We start from the raw sequence: 18,145 nt of genomic DNA on the forward strand, positions 1-18,145 counted from the left end.
ATAGTTAGGAAAGCTGAAGTCAAAGGCTGACGCCAGTTGTTCATGGTGCCATCACCGCTTTGGAAACCAGGGTTCCCAGTTCTCAGCTGAGGCCCATAGCACAGCTTTTACCTTTCCTACAGTTTGCACTCACAGCTTGACATCACAGAAGAGCCGCCCCATCCCACCCACCCGGTCTGTCACACTTCAGGCCCCGCCCACTGTCTCTCGCTCTGGCTAGTCCCGCCTCGGCGTGGCTCTTCCGGCCCCGCCCCTCCAGGCTGCCATGACAACGTGTCCGCGCCCCGCGCTCAGCTGCTGTTCGGGCGGGACCCAGGCTGGACCGCGGGCCCCGGCCTGGGGGCCACAGCTGCCACCTCCGCCGCCACCTCATCTCCTCCCCGTCTCCGTCCCGCCCCGAGTCTTCCCGCCGTAGTCGGGCCGGAGGCCGGGGTCCCTCCCCGCCGTGCCACCCTGCGCGGATGCCGAAGGTGAAGGCGCTGCAATGCGCCCTGGCGCTGGAGATCCGCTCTGTGAGTACCGGCCTTGTCCAGCCTCCGCCTCCAAGTCCGCCGCCCACCCCCGGCCCTGGGGACCTCTCCCACTGCAGCCTCGTGGGGGCCTCACCCCAACTTCCAGTTGGGGTACTTTCGGATCTCTTCCACAACACTTCGGAGTTCCGCTCCCGGGGCAGTCGTTCCCTTTGAATTCCGCTTTACTCCTCTGGTGAGGGACTCCTGAACCCTTGCTCCAGTCTGGGGGTGTGTGGCATTTCCGCCATAGCGCTTCGGACTTTCAGAACCTTTCCCAAGCTTCCAGTTAGAGTAGGAACGCCTTTTCAGTTATGGTGGTGGAGTCTGTAACTCCAAAAACAACTTACTTGTGACGTCGTTGCACAAAGTTTTCCTAGTTTCTCCTCTCAGAAAAAACCCAACTCCTCAGAAGCCACTAAAACTCTGCCCTCAAAGACTTCTGACTTTGCATCCTTCAATCCTCCCTAGAAGGATCTGTCAGCTTTTCCGGACAGCTGCTACTTCGAGTTTGTAACTGCACTCAGTTACTCTCAACATTCTTAGAAGGGGACTCTGTCCAGCCTCCTTCAGTAAATCTAGCTGAGGCGGGGAGCCCCACCTGCCCTCCAGTGAGGGGCTGAGGTCTTTCCCAGTGTTGAGAAGCCCCTGCTCCCTTTGATAACTGCAGAGTCTCCTTCTGAGATTTTCGAAGTCCTTCAATGTCATTTCCAAGAGACCCCTCTTTTCCCCTCAAAGGGGAACTCCGCATTCTAGGAGAACCTCTTCAATTTCTTATTCCTCTGCTTTTCACGCCTTTATCCTTGACGTGCCCTCATTAAGACTCAGCCTACTTGTTGGTGTCACAGCATTAGTAGGGATAGCAGTACATACTCCCTGTCATTTTCTGGGCCTGCCCCAAGGGACCCTCTGGCATTTTATTTTTCACTGTTGGCTTCCAAACTAAGCTTTTCTCTGCACTTACCCCAGGATTGCAGCACTCCTCTCTGGCCTCCCTTTCCTCTCCTTGAGGCTGCAGCAGCACTGAACTTAAACCAGCATAAAAGTCACAAAATCCTTTCGAATCTTTTCTTCAGTCTTAAGGAGAAGCTTGGGTGGGACAGAGTGCTGCAGGGGTGGAGGGCTAGCGAGTTTCAGGGACTCAAACTTCTATTCCAGACTCAGGGACTTTTATTCAGAAACTATACTGTCCCTAGCAGTCTGTGTTTGCATCACAGGTTGGCTTTCTGGGAATTTTTTTTTTTTTTTTTTGCAAAGTAAGATTAATTTACCAAAATAATGCATAATGGTTTCTAAATAATCTAAACTCAGAGCAGTTAGTAAAACAATGAACTCCAGTCTATAACTTTGTTATTGGCTGCTGCTTCCTTTCTTTGTAACCAATGGCTTTGCAGTCTGACAGACTGCAGTTGCCTAACAGGCTGCTTGCCAATCCTTTGCTAAGAGGAAGTACTCTGTTGTGATTGGAGCCGGAGGGAGTCAGAGACATTTCATTTCACTATGCTGCTTTCTTAGTATACAGTTTACTGAAGACAATGGATAACTAGATCTCTGGAAAGTCATGCTACAAATATTCCTACTTTTATAAACATTCGAGTTATAATATTTTATAGTTCCTCAAATCTTCCAAGACATTCCATTTCATCTCTTTAACTATTCTTTGTGCTATGTTTTCTAACCAGCAAGAGCTCTTTAAATGCTTCTCATGCTCAGGAACAAAAAGGACCATTGAAAAGCACACAAGTTAAACAAGATTAATTTGGTTTTAATTGAAGAGAGAAGTCAAATATTGTAAATATCTTTTTAGTTGTAATTTTATGTTTAAATGTTTTATACATTTACATTATATAAAGGTCAAAACTGTAATATGAGAAGCTCTATGTTAACCAGTTTTTCACCTTTACTCATAACTATAGGTAACCATTGCTGTTGTCTGGATATAAACAGATATGCACACACTTATTCATGGCTCTCAGTAACCATTGTCTTATACAAACAGATACACACTCTTAAACATAACATATATTTGTTTTCTTGCACACTAGGCAATATATTGCAAAAAATAAACTGTATGCATCCTGGAGATCACCTCTGCATCTGTGAAGAGTACTATCTTGCTTTCTCCCTGGCTATTTAAATTTGGAATTTCAATCATACAGAGTAATTGGAAGACTACTTTAATGAGTAACTCTTGCTTATGACCTGTGTACATTCATTTAGTGTGTCTGTGTATATGTGCATGTGTATTTGTAAAATAGGTTGCATTAAAAATTTGAAAGTAAATTTCTGACACCATGATACCCCTAAATATTTCAACATACATACTCTATGAGGGTACTGTCCATAACCACAATTTTATGATTAACGTTGGGGTAATTAATGGTAATCTTAATATTGTGTACATATTTAGATTTTCTGAGTTATCACAAAGATAATTTTTATAGTTAACTTTTCAAGCCATGATCCAAAATTTATGTAATAAAATTGACTACTTGATCGTTAGTGTTATAGTTCATTTGACTATAGAAAAGCCTTTATTTCTATTATTTTTTTCCTACCAGTGGATTTTGGTAATTTCACATATTCATGTTATCATTGCCCAGATCAATAATTAGAAATGTATATCAATCACTGTATGAAGTTCTTCCATGTCCCTCATTGGAAAGAAACTGATATTCTGATTTCTCAGTTGATCAGTTTGTCGGCACTGGAACTTCATATTGGAGAGATACTGTAACATTTTATGTCAGGTGTCTTTTGCTGATCATGACTTTGCAATTCAATAATGTTGCATGTTTTAGTGGGTTGTTTTTCTAAATTGTAGAGTAATATTCTCTTAAATATGTATATGACAACATTCTCTTGTTTTAAAATGGCAAATAAAAACACGTATGTTCACAGTGTATGAAGTGGTTGTAGTTTATCTTTTTGCTATGACCTGACAGAAGCAGTTAAGAGAGTAGAGAAGTGTATTAGGTGCTTTTGTGATGCTGTGATAAATAAAATACCCTGCTCAAAAACAATGTAAGGGGCAGAGAGTTTATGGCTAGGCAGGGATGGAACCTATCATGGTGGTAAAGGCATGGCTACAGTCAAGGATAGCATGGTGGCAGGAGCAGGAAAATGGCTGAGCCATCTATGAGCATGAAGCAGAGAGAGGAGGAAATGGGATGAGCCTATAAGCCCCTAATGTCTGCCCTAGTGATGTACTTCCTCTGGTAAGGCTTCATCTCAAGGTTCTACCACCCATCCACTCCTAGGCATTGCCACAATTAGAGACCAAATATTTAAACATATGAGGTTATAGAGATGGTTTTTCTTTTAAACCACCCCAAAAGGTTTACTTTGGCTCACAGTTCAGGGGTATAGAAGTCCACCACGGTGAGTAAGGCATGGGAGTAGAGGTGGCTTTGCCCATGATACGGGGACTTTACTTGAGAGCAATTCACATCTTGGCAGATCAAGAAGCAGACAGAGGATCAGAGGCAGGGTCAGACTATAACTCGCACATAATGGCCTATATCTGCTAGCCAAAGCTTGTGTCCTAGAGGTCCTATAACCTACAAAACAACATTGCCGAGTGGAAACCAAGGGTTCAGACACATAAGCAAGTAGGAACATTTCTTACTTAAGCCATAACAATGATGTTTTGATATATGTATACTTTATGAAGTGATTAGATCAAGCAGTTTAACAAATCTATCACATTGCATAATTTTGTGTTGAGAACATTTCAGATTTTTTTTTTGTTAGGAAATTTCAAATTTACAACACATATTTATTAACTGGAATTACCATGCCATGTGCTGTATCCCCAGAGCTTACTTATCCTGCTGAAACTTGGTTTCTTTTAACCAACGTCTCTGTGTTCCCATTCATCATTCCCAGGTCCCTGACAACCAGCATTGCGCTTTGTGTTTCTGTGAGTTGACTTTTTAAGATTGTATTTACAAGTGAGACCGTACACACAGTGTTTGTCTTTCTGTGCCTGGTTTATTACGGTTAGTAAAACCCCTCCAGAGTCATACATATTTTGCAAAGCCTAGGTTTTCCTTCATTTTAACCATGTCTCAAATGTTTAGTTCAGTTTAAAAACAATGTTCATCCAGTGATGGACACTTAGGTTGATTCTCTGTCTCCTTGACTTGGAATAATGTTGCAATGAATATGGATGTGCAGACTTGTCTTTCATATACAGATTTTATTCTTTTAGGGTATATATCTGGGAGTGGGGATATATCGTACTTATTATGGTTATTTATTGTATCCTGTTTGTGATTGTCATGGATAATGGTATGAAGAGTCATTCTTATTAAACTCCCTTGCCCGTCTCTTCTGCTCATGTCTACTGTTCACTGCAGCCTGGTGTTAGGGGTGACCTGGGAGGTGTGACGTGTAATACTGTGGTTAGGACTAGAGCAAAACACAGAAGGCAGGAAAGATTGGACTATATCACACAGCATTTTGTGTTGTTCAACAAAGCCACATGACTTGTGAGAAAATATATTGCTAGGAGAAAAATCATGACTTTCTTAAGAACTATTTCAGGAATGACATGCTATGCCAAGTCACATGTTTTAAAAGACCACCTAAAGAATTGTATCCTCTAAGGTTTTTTTTTACATTTTTAGTATTGGATACTTAACTTTGATTGGAAAGGGATACTTTTTCAGTTTCTACTTTGTGATTTTTATTCAATGTTTGTATTTTTTAATAAGAAAGGAAGAAAATAATGCAGAGCTGAAATAAATGATCAAGGAAAGTAGAGAATCTTTTTACTGATAGTTTTGGTTAATTTTATGTAATTCTGACTTTTCATCTCTATATTTACTTCCCCTCATTCCCTAACTCAAGCTAATGACAGCATATAGCAAACAGTGTTGGGTCTTTCCAGGCTCTGCCCATCTAGACACTTCACATTTGTAATTTTTACCCAATCAGACACTGTCATGTTACCATTAGAAACTTTTAATTACAAAATGTTTGAGACTAACAGAAAAAATGTAAGTAGAACACAATATGATTCCTCTCTTCTGCAGTTCTGCGTATTTTCTTGATTGTAATGTCTGCCTAAGGCATTTAACTTGTGAGGCCTGCCTGCCTTTTCAAAAATATTGATAGTACCATTTTTAAATTATTTGGCTTCAAATAGTTGATAATTTTTGTTTTGTTTTCTAATAGTTTATGATCTATTTACGAGTAATTTCCAAATGCATATATTTATATGTCTGTGTGTTATTCATAACTTTCTACTCTACTTCTCACATACATGCAATCCTACATGCATGCTTACATGTACACATACATGCTAGTATTAATTTTTGAGACAGGGTCTCATTATGCAGCTCTTGCAACCTGAACTCACTAGGTAGACCAGGCTAGTCATGAGCTCACAGATTAGCTTTTCTGGACCTGGACTCACTGTTCTAGACCAGGCTGGCTGTGAGCTCCCAGAGTTACTGCTTCTAACTTGCATGAGCTGGGATTAGAGTGAGAATGCACTTGCACATTTGATATAATTCTCTAAACCACCTAGAAATGTAATAGTTTCAGAGAAGAAGGGAAGTAGCATTGAAAAGAAGCAATGCATATACCATATACCATATACCATATACCATATACCATATACCATATACCATATACCATATACCATATACCATATACCATATACCATATACCATATACCATATACCATGTTTGGAAGACATGTCAGGAGTTATCCAGGTTTCACCAAGTGTGTGGACCATAATTGCTTAGCCCAGTGTATTCTCACCTATCAAACCTCCATATTCCACACCCTGATCAAGGAGCAGCAGAACATGAGCTTCCCTGGCAAACCCCTCATGTGCCCAAAACTTTCAACTTGTTTTTCTTCTGGCCAGTCTGCAAACTTTCCAAACCCTTGTGTTTAATTTTTGCTCCCAGTTCTAATAGTAAATCTAGCATAGGGCAACCAGCAATAACCATGCCTTAGTTTGAGAATTTGGTGCCTAGAGATTTCCTTTGCCAAATTAATCTGTTAACTTTGAACTTGACCACCCACAAAAATCTTAAGACATTGAGAAAATGTTGACAATTTCTCTGGATGAATATAACACAGATGACTTCTAGTCCAATTCCCCGTCAAGTCTTTGTTCTCCTCTAAAAGCCTCATGAGTTCTGTCTGTCTTTACTGTCTTGCACCGTGTTCCCATCTTCTGAACTTCCAGAATAATCACCTGTTAAACTCTGCTTATAGAGTGTAAAGCTTTTTCTAGTCTATTTCTCCAAACTTCCAAGTTATTGAATAGACCTCAGTCTACAAAGTCAGACTTAATTGTAAACATGGTTCTGCTTCTCTGTATCCATATGCTTGGCTGTATTAGTTACCTTAGCATCACTGTGACCAAAGATCTGATGGAAACTGGAGACAACTTAAAAGGAGAAATCTTTATTTGGGCTCCTAGGTTCAGAGGATATAGTTCATGGTCAGTCAGCACCATGCTTCTAGACTTGTCTTGTAGAATATCAGAGTGGTGGAAGTATGACCTGGAGGTGCTTCTTCATAGCTTCAATGAATCCAAGGAGAACATTGACCCTAGGCTGGCTTTCACCTTTCAATCTTTTATTGTATCTGTGCCTACAACACAGAGGAGTGGTATTGTCCATTGAAGTGTGGTCTTTCTCCTTAGCAATCAGTCTTCCCTAGAAATTTACCTGCACTATTGTCTCAACAACCTTCTATCTGATTCTAAATCTAGTCAAGTTGACAAAGAAGATTGACCATCACAGGTAGTTTGGTTTTTTGATGCTATTATAAGTGATATTAAAAACCCTCTTAAGTGTAGGTTCATAGAAATACAACTGATTTGAATAAAATGGCCTTATATCCTTTGTCTTCATTCAACTTATTTATTATTTCAAAGCTTATTTTTAATTGAGCAAATTAATGATTTATGTTGTCCTTAATATAGTATTTTATTTCTTTGAACTTGTTTTTTCTTCCATCTAAAATGCCTCTTTTGTTTGTTTGTTTTGTTGTTGTTTCTGTTTCTGTTCTATTGCACTGGATGGGACCTAGAGAGAACCTTGTAATATTTACAGTGGATATTGTCAACTTTTTGCTGATAATGGGCTGTTTGTTGTTAAATTTAGGTTTCCTGATAGATATTTTTATCAGTATGGAAATTCTTTCATTTCCTAGTTTCCTGAGAGCTTTTAGAGGAGTGAGGCTTACATTTTGTTCAGGGCTTCCTGGTAGTAGAAAATGAATTGAAGGAAAATTCCTAATATTCAGCACTACAACATGTCTTTTAGGTACAAATAATAATCTGTTGTGTGGATACTACACTTGCTTATACATTTATTGGTTGACAAATACTTGAATGTATCTACTGTTTGTATATTGCAAACACTATAATGGGGTATACATTTTGATGTGGGATTAAGCTTGCAGTGGGCATGAGAATCCATGAAGCTGATTGCTGGACATTATGCTTAGCTTGTTTGGTTCTTCTGAGGGATGTTCAAACATTTGATTTTTCATAGTAGTTTATGATTTTAATGTGTATTGTTAGCCTATAAAAGTTACAATTTCTTGTTATTGTCCATATTTTATTTTAGCTATCCTACTAACTGGAGGAGACAACCACATTGTGGTTTGTAGGTCTTTTCCTAATCTCAACCAATGTCGAACATGCTTTCAGATTTGCTGATTTACTTTGGAGATGTTCACCTGCATACTTTCCATTATTTACTGCTCTGTTCTATTTGATTATGCTTTCTGTGTCATCTTGATATATTTCTTCTATATCTCTAACTGTTATATAATTAACTGTCTTTCTTTGTCTCTAGTAACAATCTTTGTTCTTTTGGGTATTTGTTTATTAGTGTGGTCAGTATGACTGTGTTTTGGTTATAGTTTGATTGCTATATATTTTCTATCTTTTTATGGCCAATTGTGGCTTTGAGTCTAAATGTTTTTTATATAGATTTATATAACTGGGTAGTAATAGCTTTGTTTTCTATAAACTTTATCATTAAAAAGCTTGCAAAAATATCACACACCAAAATCCAGTACTCCTGAAATCTATACAAATAATGAACTTATATACAGTTAATGGAATCTGTGAAGTTTCATATTAAATTACATAGCTTTAGTAACAAATACATTTTATGTTATTAACTACCCAAACGAAAAAATCTGTAGCAGAATTAGAGGTAGAAAACCAATTAGCTGTATAGCCTCTTTCATAATTTATGTTCATTATTTGCATTTACACTATCTCAGACACAAATAAACCACATGTTCTCTCTAATCAGAATATCTCAGAATAGATAATTATATATGTATATATGTAACCAACTATGCATGTGGATACAGGATAACAAAGAAATGAGAACAAGATAGGCTAAATTTTAGAGGATGCAGAAGGACTAAATGCAGAAAGTGCCTTTTATGTCAGACAGTTTTCTTGTTATATAAAGGAGGAATGTATCAAAGGAGTGTGAGAACTTATAGATTAACATAATTAAATTTATTTGCCCTATTTTACCACTGGGAAAGGGAGAATTGAGAAGTACAGAGAAACAGTTTAAAAATGTATGGGAACTCAGTTGACTTGGAGAATATACAGAGTCCTTGTGAGAATTCTGTTTGGCTCATAGAACAGATGGATTGTAAAGGGGCCTTTCTGGTACTGGTATTAGTTTCTTTAGTGTTGCTGTGACCAAAATACCCGACAGGAACAATTTAATCAAGAAAAGATTTATTTTGGCTTACAGTTTCACATAATTATGACAGGCAAGAAACACATGACAATGTTCATGGCAGTGGGAACAGGATTCCTCACATTGTAGCAGAACAGAAACTGGCAGCTAGATGGGAGCTTAAAGTGGGAATCCCCTTCAGTGGCTTGCTCCACAGGCCCATATCGGAGGTTCTGTAACCTCTTCCAAAACATCACAAGTGCTCAACAGGAAATCAAGTACTGAAAACAGGAAGCTGTAGAGGATAGTCTAGATCTAAAACATGACATCGCATTGAAAGGTCATATGGTCTCATAATGAAAAATATGCTCAGTTAAAGTGTAAGTGTCACCATAGTCTTAACATTGTTCAGACTCAAGGTATTGTGGTTTTCTGCTGTTGTGATAAGAAAATGATGAAAAGCAACAGGGGGGATGATTTATTTCATCTTACACTTCCAGATCGAAGTTATCTTTCAAGGAAGAGAGATCAGAACTCAAGTCAGGAACCAGAAAGTAGGACCCAGTGAGCAATGCTACTTGCTGCCCATTCTTGTCTTGCTACCCTACCTTTCTTAAACAGTCCAGGCTCACCTGCCTCAGGTAACAACACTTGCTGTGGCTGAGTCCCTCTAAATCAATTAGCAATCAAGACGATATTCCCACTGGCCGACCTCCAACTGGGACTACCTCAGATGTCAAGTTGACAGTTCCATTCCTTGTTAACTTGCCACACCAATATGTCCCTCAAATCATAACTTTTCCTTTTCTTTTTGTCTTCTCCAAATCTCATATTAATATATAGTATTAAAGTCCCATTTCTTAAAAAAGGTTCCAATGAGTTCATGCTATCCTAACTGTGTGACTCTGTAAAGCTAAAAAACAAACAAACAAACAAACAAAAAAACAATAAAAGCCTGAGAGAGAAGAACCATGTCAGTTGCAGTAAAAACAGCAAAACAAAACAAAACAAAACAAAACAAAACAAAAAATAAAAAACTCACAATGTACATAGCTCAATGTTTAGGCCTTGAGGTTTAGGACACAATCATGATCTGCTGGGTACCAAAGGGCTTGGATCACTGTCTTCCATTTACAGTACACCTAGCTTGTCTCATAGGCTCGAGTCCTCTCCACACCTGCTTTTGACTTTGCAGATGTCAATCTCAATGATGTTGACATTTTATTGATTACAGCTAATTTTTCATCCTCAGGTAACCAGTATTGTCGTACTCAAGCATAGAGAGTTTTACTTCCAGATTCTTTTTTTTTTTAACATTTATTTATTATGTATACATCATACAGCTTTCTGCCTGCATGTATGCAACTACAGGCCAGAAGAGGGCACCAGACTTGATTATAGGTGGTTGTGAGCCACCATGTGGTTGCTGGGAATTGAACTCAGGACCTCTGGAAGAGCAGTCAGTGCTCTTAACCTCTGAGCCATCTCTCCAGCCCTATTTCCAGATTCTTAATTCAAATATATTACTTGAATCACCTTGGTGGAATCTTTGAAGTCAAACTTTCCTCTGAAACTTCACTGCTAGGACACATTTCTATTGCAGTTTTCCTTTTTGTGGCTATCATAGACAACATGACCAAATGAATCTGGAGAGGAAAAAGGGTTTATTTAATATTAAACTTCCAGGTCAAAGTCCATTGAGGGAAATTGGGCAGGAATGTGGAGGTAGGAACCATGGAGGAATTCTATTTACTGTCTAGCTACCTCTGTCTTGCTCAATTAGCTTTCTTTTATATCTCTGTTGTACTTGTCTAGGCACCACCCACAGTGGGATAAGCTTTCCATCAATTGGCAACCAAGAAAAGTCCCACATATATAGTTTTATAGGCCAGATAGATGGAGGCAGTTCCACAATTGGGACTCCCTCAGATACCCAGGGTTGCATCATGTTGACAGCTGAAGCTCACTAGGATACAAGATAATTTTTTTTAAAAAGCGGGCACCCATTTGATATCAAAAGCAAGTTACACATTGTTCATACATAAAGTTACTGGGCAAACATTCCCATTTTTCAAAGGAGGAAATGTATTATAGTAGGAGACCATGAGATCAAAGAAATACCAGAACCAAGCAGGGCTGACATTAAAACTTAGACTCCATGTCCAGCACTGGGGCATGCGCTAGCACCATCTATTGCTCCTGTGGGCTTGGTTATTATTATTATTTTTTTAATATTTAAGAAGCTTAACTTTATTTTATTTTTTTAAAATATTTTTGTATTGGATTTTTAAATTTACATTTCAAATGTTATCCCCTTTCTTAGTTTCATGTCCATAAACCGCCATACTATCCTCCCTCCCCCTGCTTGTAGAGAGTGTTCCCCCACCCACCCTTTCCTGCCTCTCCACCCTGACATTCCCCTAAACTGGGGCATTGAGCCTTGGCAGGACCAAGGGCTTCTCCTCCCATTGATGCCCAACAAGGCCATTTTCTGCTACATATGCAACTGGAGCCATGGGTCTGTCCATGTGTACTCTTTGGATGGTGGATTAGTCCCTGTGAGCTCTGGTTGTTGGTATTGTTGTTCCTATGGGCTTGCAAACCCCTTCAGCTCCTTTAGTCCTTTCTCTAACTCCTCCAATGGGGACCCCGTTCTCAGTTCAATGGTTGGCTGCAGTCATCCTCCTCTGTATTTGTCATGCTCTGGAAGAGCGTTTCAGGCTATATCAGGTTCCTGTAAGTATGCACTTCTTGGCATCAGCAATATGATCTGGGTTTGGTGGCTGTATATGGGCTGAATCCCTATGTGGGCAGTCCCTGGATGGCCATTCCTTCAGTCTCTGCTTAAAACTTTGTCTCCACATTTCCTTTTATGAACATTTTTGTTCCCCCTTTTAAGAAGGACTGAAGCATCCACACTTTGGTCGTTCTTCTTCTGGAGCTTCATGTGGTCTGTAGATTGTATTTTGGGTAATTTGAGCTTTTGGGCTAATATTCACTTCTTATGTGTGGTTTTGTGTGTGTGTGTGTGTGTATGTGTGTGTGTGTGTGTGTGTGTGTGTGTGTGTGTGTGTGTGTGTGATTGGGTTATTTCACTCAGGATGATATTTTCTAGTTCAATCCATTTGCTTATAAATTTCATTAAGTCATTGTTTTTAATAATTGAGTAGTACTTCATTGTGTAAATGTACCACATTTAGTGTATCCATTCCTCTGTTGAGGGACATCTGGGTTCTTTCCAGCTTCTGGCTATTATAAATAAGGCTGCTATGAACATAGTGGAGCACGTGTCTTTTTATATGTTGGAGCATCTTCTAGGTATATGCCCAGGAGTGGTATAGCTAGGTCTTCAGGTAGTACTATGTTCAATTTTCTGAGGAACCTCTAGACTGATTTCCAGACTGGTTGTACCAGTTTGCAATCCCACCAACAATGGAGGAGTGTTCCTCTTTCTTCACATCCTCACTAGCATCTGTTGTCACCTGAGTTTTTGATCTTAGCCATTTGACTGGTGTAAGGTGGGAATTCAGGGTTGTTTTGATTTGCAGTTCCCTGATGACTAAGGGAGTTGAACATTTCTTTAGGTGCTTCTTAGCCATTCAATATTCCTTATTTGAGAATTCTTTGTTTAACTCTGTACCCCATTTTTAATAGGGTTAATTGAGTTCTTTGCATATATTGGTATTAGATCTCTCTCAGATGTAGGATTGGTAAAGATATCAATCTTTTGGTTGCTATTTTGTCCTAATGACAGTGTCCTTTGCCTTACAGAAGCTTTGCAATTTTATGAAGTTCCATTTGTTGAGTCTTGATCTTAGAGCATAAGCCATTGGTGTTCTGTTCAGGAAAATTTCCCCAGTGTCCATGTGTTGGAGGCTCTTCCCCACTTTTTTTCTATTAGTTTGAGTGTATCTGGTTTTATATGGAGGTCCTTTATCTTTTCTTTTTTTTATTTTTATTTATTTATTTATTTATTTTAAATTTGGAGCTGGGAACCAAACCCAGGGCCTTGCACTTGCTAGGCAGAGGTCCTTTATCTACTTGGACTTGTGCTTTGTACCGGGCAATAAGAATGGATCAACTTGCATTCTTCTACATGCTGACTGCTAGTTGTCAAGAAAGAAAAATTATGGGAACTAAGTCTGAAGTAAGTTGTAGGGCTTTTAATTTTCTTTAGATTAAAATTCTCCATAATATTTCTTGTAGTTCAAAATGCTTTTGTAGTATCATTACACGATCCCAGCAGTAGTCCTTATGTCTTCTATCATTGAGCATGGTTCTATTGAAATCTGTCCATGTTCCACATTTTTCATTTTTTCCTTACTACTGAAATATGTTCTAGAATAGAGACTTTATACCTCATTATAATATTATGATACTTGGTGTCTACCTTTTTCTCTGTGCCCTGTACATATAATCAGAAAAAATAGAAATAGAATTGAGTTTAAACAGTAGAATAGAGGCCATATATAGTTGGATTTTGACATCAGGCCCAAATCATTACTTTCTGGCCCCCAACCTATTCGTGAGTGAGTGAGTGTGTGTGTGTGTGTGTGTGTGTGTGTGTGTGTGTGTGTGTGTGTGTGTGTGTATACTACGCATGTGGGCGTGTCTGTGGAGGCGATAAGAGTGCTTGGATCTCCTGGTGCTGGAGTTAGAAGTAGATGTGAGCCACCTAAGGTAACTGCTGGGAACTGAACTGGAAGAGTGGTATGTGTTCTTCACCACACAGCATCTCTCCAGTCCCTCTGGAGATGTTCGAAGGAGGAATACCTGGAGTGGTGATGCAGTTTCACATGGTGTGAAGAAACTAGTGCTTAGTATATGCTTTCAGGGGTCTGGGTGGTGTGTCTTCCCTCCATCCCCAGGATTTGCTCTAGAACTTCAGAATATGCTTGGATTTACTTCCTTTTGTTTTTCTGTGTGGTTCTTAAACTGCTGTAGTCTTGGGCTTGTATTCATTCATGAGGCTGTTTCTGTAAGTCTGGATCTGCCTAGCGGTTCTTACTGAGCAAGGTGCTATATCTTCCATGTTTCACGGTGAACTGAGTTAATATTGCCTGAGGACCTTCAGTAATTATTGCTGGGAAGGGTCTTGGAGTCTGACATCTTTTAATCAGTGCTTCTGTTTGTTTACCTTCAGTCACAGAAAGCTGGGTGAGAAGTTTGTGTTTTTTTTTTTTTTTTGTTGTTTTTTTTGTTTTTGTTTTTGTTTTTTCTGGAGCTGAGGACCCAACCCAGGGCCTTGTGCTTGCTAAGCAAGCACTTTACCACTGAGCTAAGTCCCCAGTGCTTGGTTGATAGTTTTTAATTCATCAAGCCTATACCTTTTTACTGGTGTGCCTAGTGAGTTTTTGGTTAATGTACTTGTAGGAAAGACAGAATTACTTCTGCCATTTTGCTACTTCTCTGTGCCTGAGGACTTTGCTTTTTTCCATCATTGCCTTTGTCTTAGTCAAGGTTCTAATGCTGTGAAGAGACACCATGACCATTACAACTCTAATAAAGGGAAGCATTTCACTGGGGCTCACTTACAGTTTCAGAGGTTTAGTCCATTATCTTCACGGTGGCAAGCACAGTGGCACCGAGGCAGACATGGTCCTGGAGAGAGGTAGCTGAGACTTCTACATCTAGATCCTACAAGCAGCAGAGAGAGAGAGAGAACTACTGGGCCAGGCTTGAGCTTTGATACCTCAGAGCCCACCCAGCAGGCAGTGAAATCCTTCCTTCAGCAAGGCCACAAATCCATTCTAATTCTCTCAAATGTGCCACTCCCTATGAGCCTAGGGGACCATTTCCATTCAAATCACTATACTGTCCTCCTTTTGTGATATTAGGTTCACAATTAACATTTTAAAAAACTATTTCTTACTGAAAACATTTTATATAATATGTTCTGATCACTCCCTACCCCCAGTTTCTTTCAGATCCTCTCCTCCTCCTCACCCACCTCCATGCTCTTTCTTTTAGAAACAAACAGGCAAACAAACATCCCCCTCAAATCTCAACAAAAAATACACAAAACAAAATAATACAAACCCTCCCATAAAAACACTAAATCGGAAACTATAATATATAATATTCTTATCTTAAAATTACATCTTTTCTATGTAAAACTTACTTGAGAATTTCATATATGAACACATTAGATTTTGGTCACATTTACCCCCTGTGATTCCTGTTTCCCCTAGCTCCTCCCAGATCTACCCCACCTCCCCAACCCCTCTGAACTTGGCATCTTCGTTTTCTTTAAAAAGAGGTCTTTTCCCACAGCGGTCTATTTGTAGCTGTTTTGTAACTGTTACTTTATGGGATTTTCTCTTCTTGTTTGTTTGTTTTCCGGTTGGTACTGGAGATTGAAATTAGGGCCTCATGCATTGTAGGCAATCGCTCTATCACAAAGCTACTACTGTCCAAGGCTTGCCATTGTTTTGAAATAGGTAGGATTCAAAATGGCAGAAACAAAACAAAACAAAACACCATTCGGCTCTGCTGATCTATATCTTCATGTAGATAGGAGTTCCTGGTTAGTATCCTTTCATGTCTACCTGAAGGACTTTTACTGTTGTGCCAGAGCTCTGTTAGCGATGAGTTATTACCCTTGTTTTTATTGGACAATCTCTTACTTCCCTTCCTTTGTGAAGAACAGTTTTTCTGCTTATTATATTATTTTTGAAAGTTTTCTTCTTTAAGCTAAGCTATTCTACTTATTTTCTAGTTTCATGTTATCTTTTTCTCCTTTTGCTTTTTAAGGTTTGTCTTGAATGTCTAGTGGCTTTTTTTTTTTTCTGAAAATTTGGTTATGGTGATTATACTTTGGATCAAATTCAGGTCAACAGGCTTCTCTCCCCATGAGCCTTGTTGGCTACTACTTTTGTGTATGTTACAAATTGGAAAGGGACTCTAATGAGGACAATATGACAAATTTAGTTTTAATCAGAGTAGGAAATGAAACTAACAGAATGAAATTTGCTGAGAAACTTGATTTTCATGATCAGTTGTTGTTGCTGTAAAATTATAAAAAATGCTGTCTTTTATTCCGCTCTAGGTCTGGCACCATAGTGCTCCAAGATATCTGGTAGACATCTTCACCTCAGTCAGCAAAGCGTCTCACCTACTTTGCTCTGTCCCATATCACACCGCAGATGGCTACTCTCTGAGCCTAGAAACAATCTCTCTACCCATCTAGTTCCCAAGGCAGGTTGCCACCATGCCAGACATATACATCCCAATTCTGCAGTGGCCTAGTGCCTCCAGCAACCACATACTCTCTTGAATTCAATTAAATTACCACATGAAAGAACATACAACACAATAACCTCTGATCCAATTGATAAGATATAATTGCCCACCTAACCATACAAAGCCCTGTATATATCCATCTCTTAAGAACATTCATAACAACCTGTAAAAGTGCAGAGAGGAATCTTAACATCAGCCTCCATGTTTTCTCAGCTGTTCCTCTCTCTCACTCTCCTCCTCCTCTCCAAAACTTTTCTCCCACCCATCCTTCCTTCTCGTCCAATGACAGGCCTTGTTCTATCTTGTTCCTGCCTATACCTGCATAATGACATCATCCTACAATTTGTGAATTATTAAGGGAAAAGTAAAGAAATGGAATAGTAGAGAAGAAAAGAGTCAAAATAGCTGGCACAAAAGTATTCTCAACTTTTGTGTACCAAGGCGCATGAGGTTTCAATTGTCTGTTCAGTGTCATCCTTAATGTTGACATGGCAAACTGGGTTTCTTCTTGACTAAGAATGGTATTAGTAACCTTCTCTCCTTGTGGTCTGAAGGAGATAGGAACTACATAGGAAAACCAACAGAGTCAACTAACCTGGACCCTTGGGGCTCTCAGAGTCTGAACCACCAACCAAAGAACATACATGGGCTGAACCTAGGCCTCCCCACACATATGTAGCAGATTTGAAGTTTGGTCTTCATGAGGGTCCTGAGCAATTGGAGCAGGCACTATCCCAAAAACTGTTGCCTGTGTGTAGGTATGTTCTACTAGCTGGGCTACCCTGTCTGTCCTTAATAGAGAGAATATGCCTAGCCTTACAGAGACTTGATGTGCCAGGGTGGGGGATACTAGGAGTGCCCCTACTTGCTCAGAGGAGAAATGGAGGGGGCTAAGGGAGGGATTGTGAAAGGGGGTGACTGAGAGGGGAACAGTGAGTGGAATGTAGAGTAAATAAGTAAAAAAGAATGGTATTGGTGACTACATTGATGAACTGTCAGGCACTATCCCGAGGGCTATAAATGTACTGACTGAATTTTATCAATCATTTCTTGTGACATTGTTAGTAATCACCTTAACTTTCTTGGGATTCTGATGTTTTCATATATAAAATATCTGCTACTGTAGTAAATAACTTACAGTTTTTAATCCTGAAAATTCATGTTTTTGGCATTAATGATGAGGAAAACAAAAATCTCTGTCAGGGAATTTATAATCAGATTAAAGAGATGAGACATCCATTCCGCTTCCTTAGATATACACAGATAATAGTTTCATTGTAAGAGAATCATACAGGGTTGTTAGAATTTAAATCACATGTGTCTACTATTAGCATTTATAGCACCAGATGTTTGAATGAAATTGAATTATCCTAACTGGTGAGTTAAGATGCTTTGGGTAGGAGATGACAGTTACGTATGACTTGGTGGTGGCAGAAGTAAATGCACATGAGATGGAACAGAAGAGCAAGGAGCCGAATTCCTGTTTCTTACTTTCTATCAAAATTTTATTATGTAAGCAGGAAGAATGTGGGTAAGAAATTGATGTGTATGTTTGGAAAAAAGTAAAAATATCTTCTTTCTTGAGAGAGGGTCTTATTATGTAGCCCAGAATATCCTTGAATTTGTGATCTTCCTGCATCAGTGCTTTGAGTATTAGGATTACTAAAACTTGCTCCTTATATTCTAAGTATAGCGTTGGGGAAGTA

General features: G+C 39.3%; 1 protein-coding gene across 1 annotated transcript in view; it reads left to right on the forward strand.

Moving 5' to 3' along the window:
* The first annotated feature begins 256 nt into the window (after nucleotides 1-256).
* The window catches only part of Spata6 (spermatogenesis associated 6), an 83,427-nt gene continuing 65,538 nt past the window's right edge, over nucleotides 257-18,145 (forward strand). The window contains exon 1 of the mRNA NM_134392.2: nucleotides 257-512. Coding sequence (NP_599219.2) covers nucleotides 462-512 — 51 coding nt within the window. The 5' untranslated portion in view covers nucleotides 257-461. The remainder of the gene's footprint in view (nucleotides 513-18,145) is intronic.

Source organism: Rattus norvegicus, chromosome 5 (assembly GCF_036323735.1).
Source record: "Rattus norvegicus strain BN/NHsdMcwi chromosome 5, GRCr8, whole genome shotgun sequence".
In the NCBI taxonomy this organism is placed as follows: domain Eukaryota; kingdom Metazoa; phylum Chordata; class Mammalia; order Rodentia; family Muridae; genus Rattus; species Rattus norvegicus.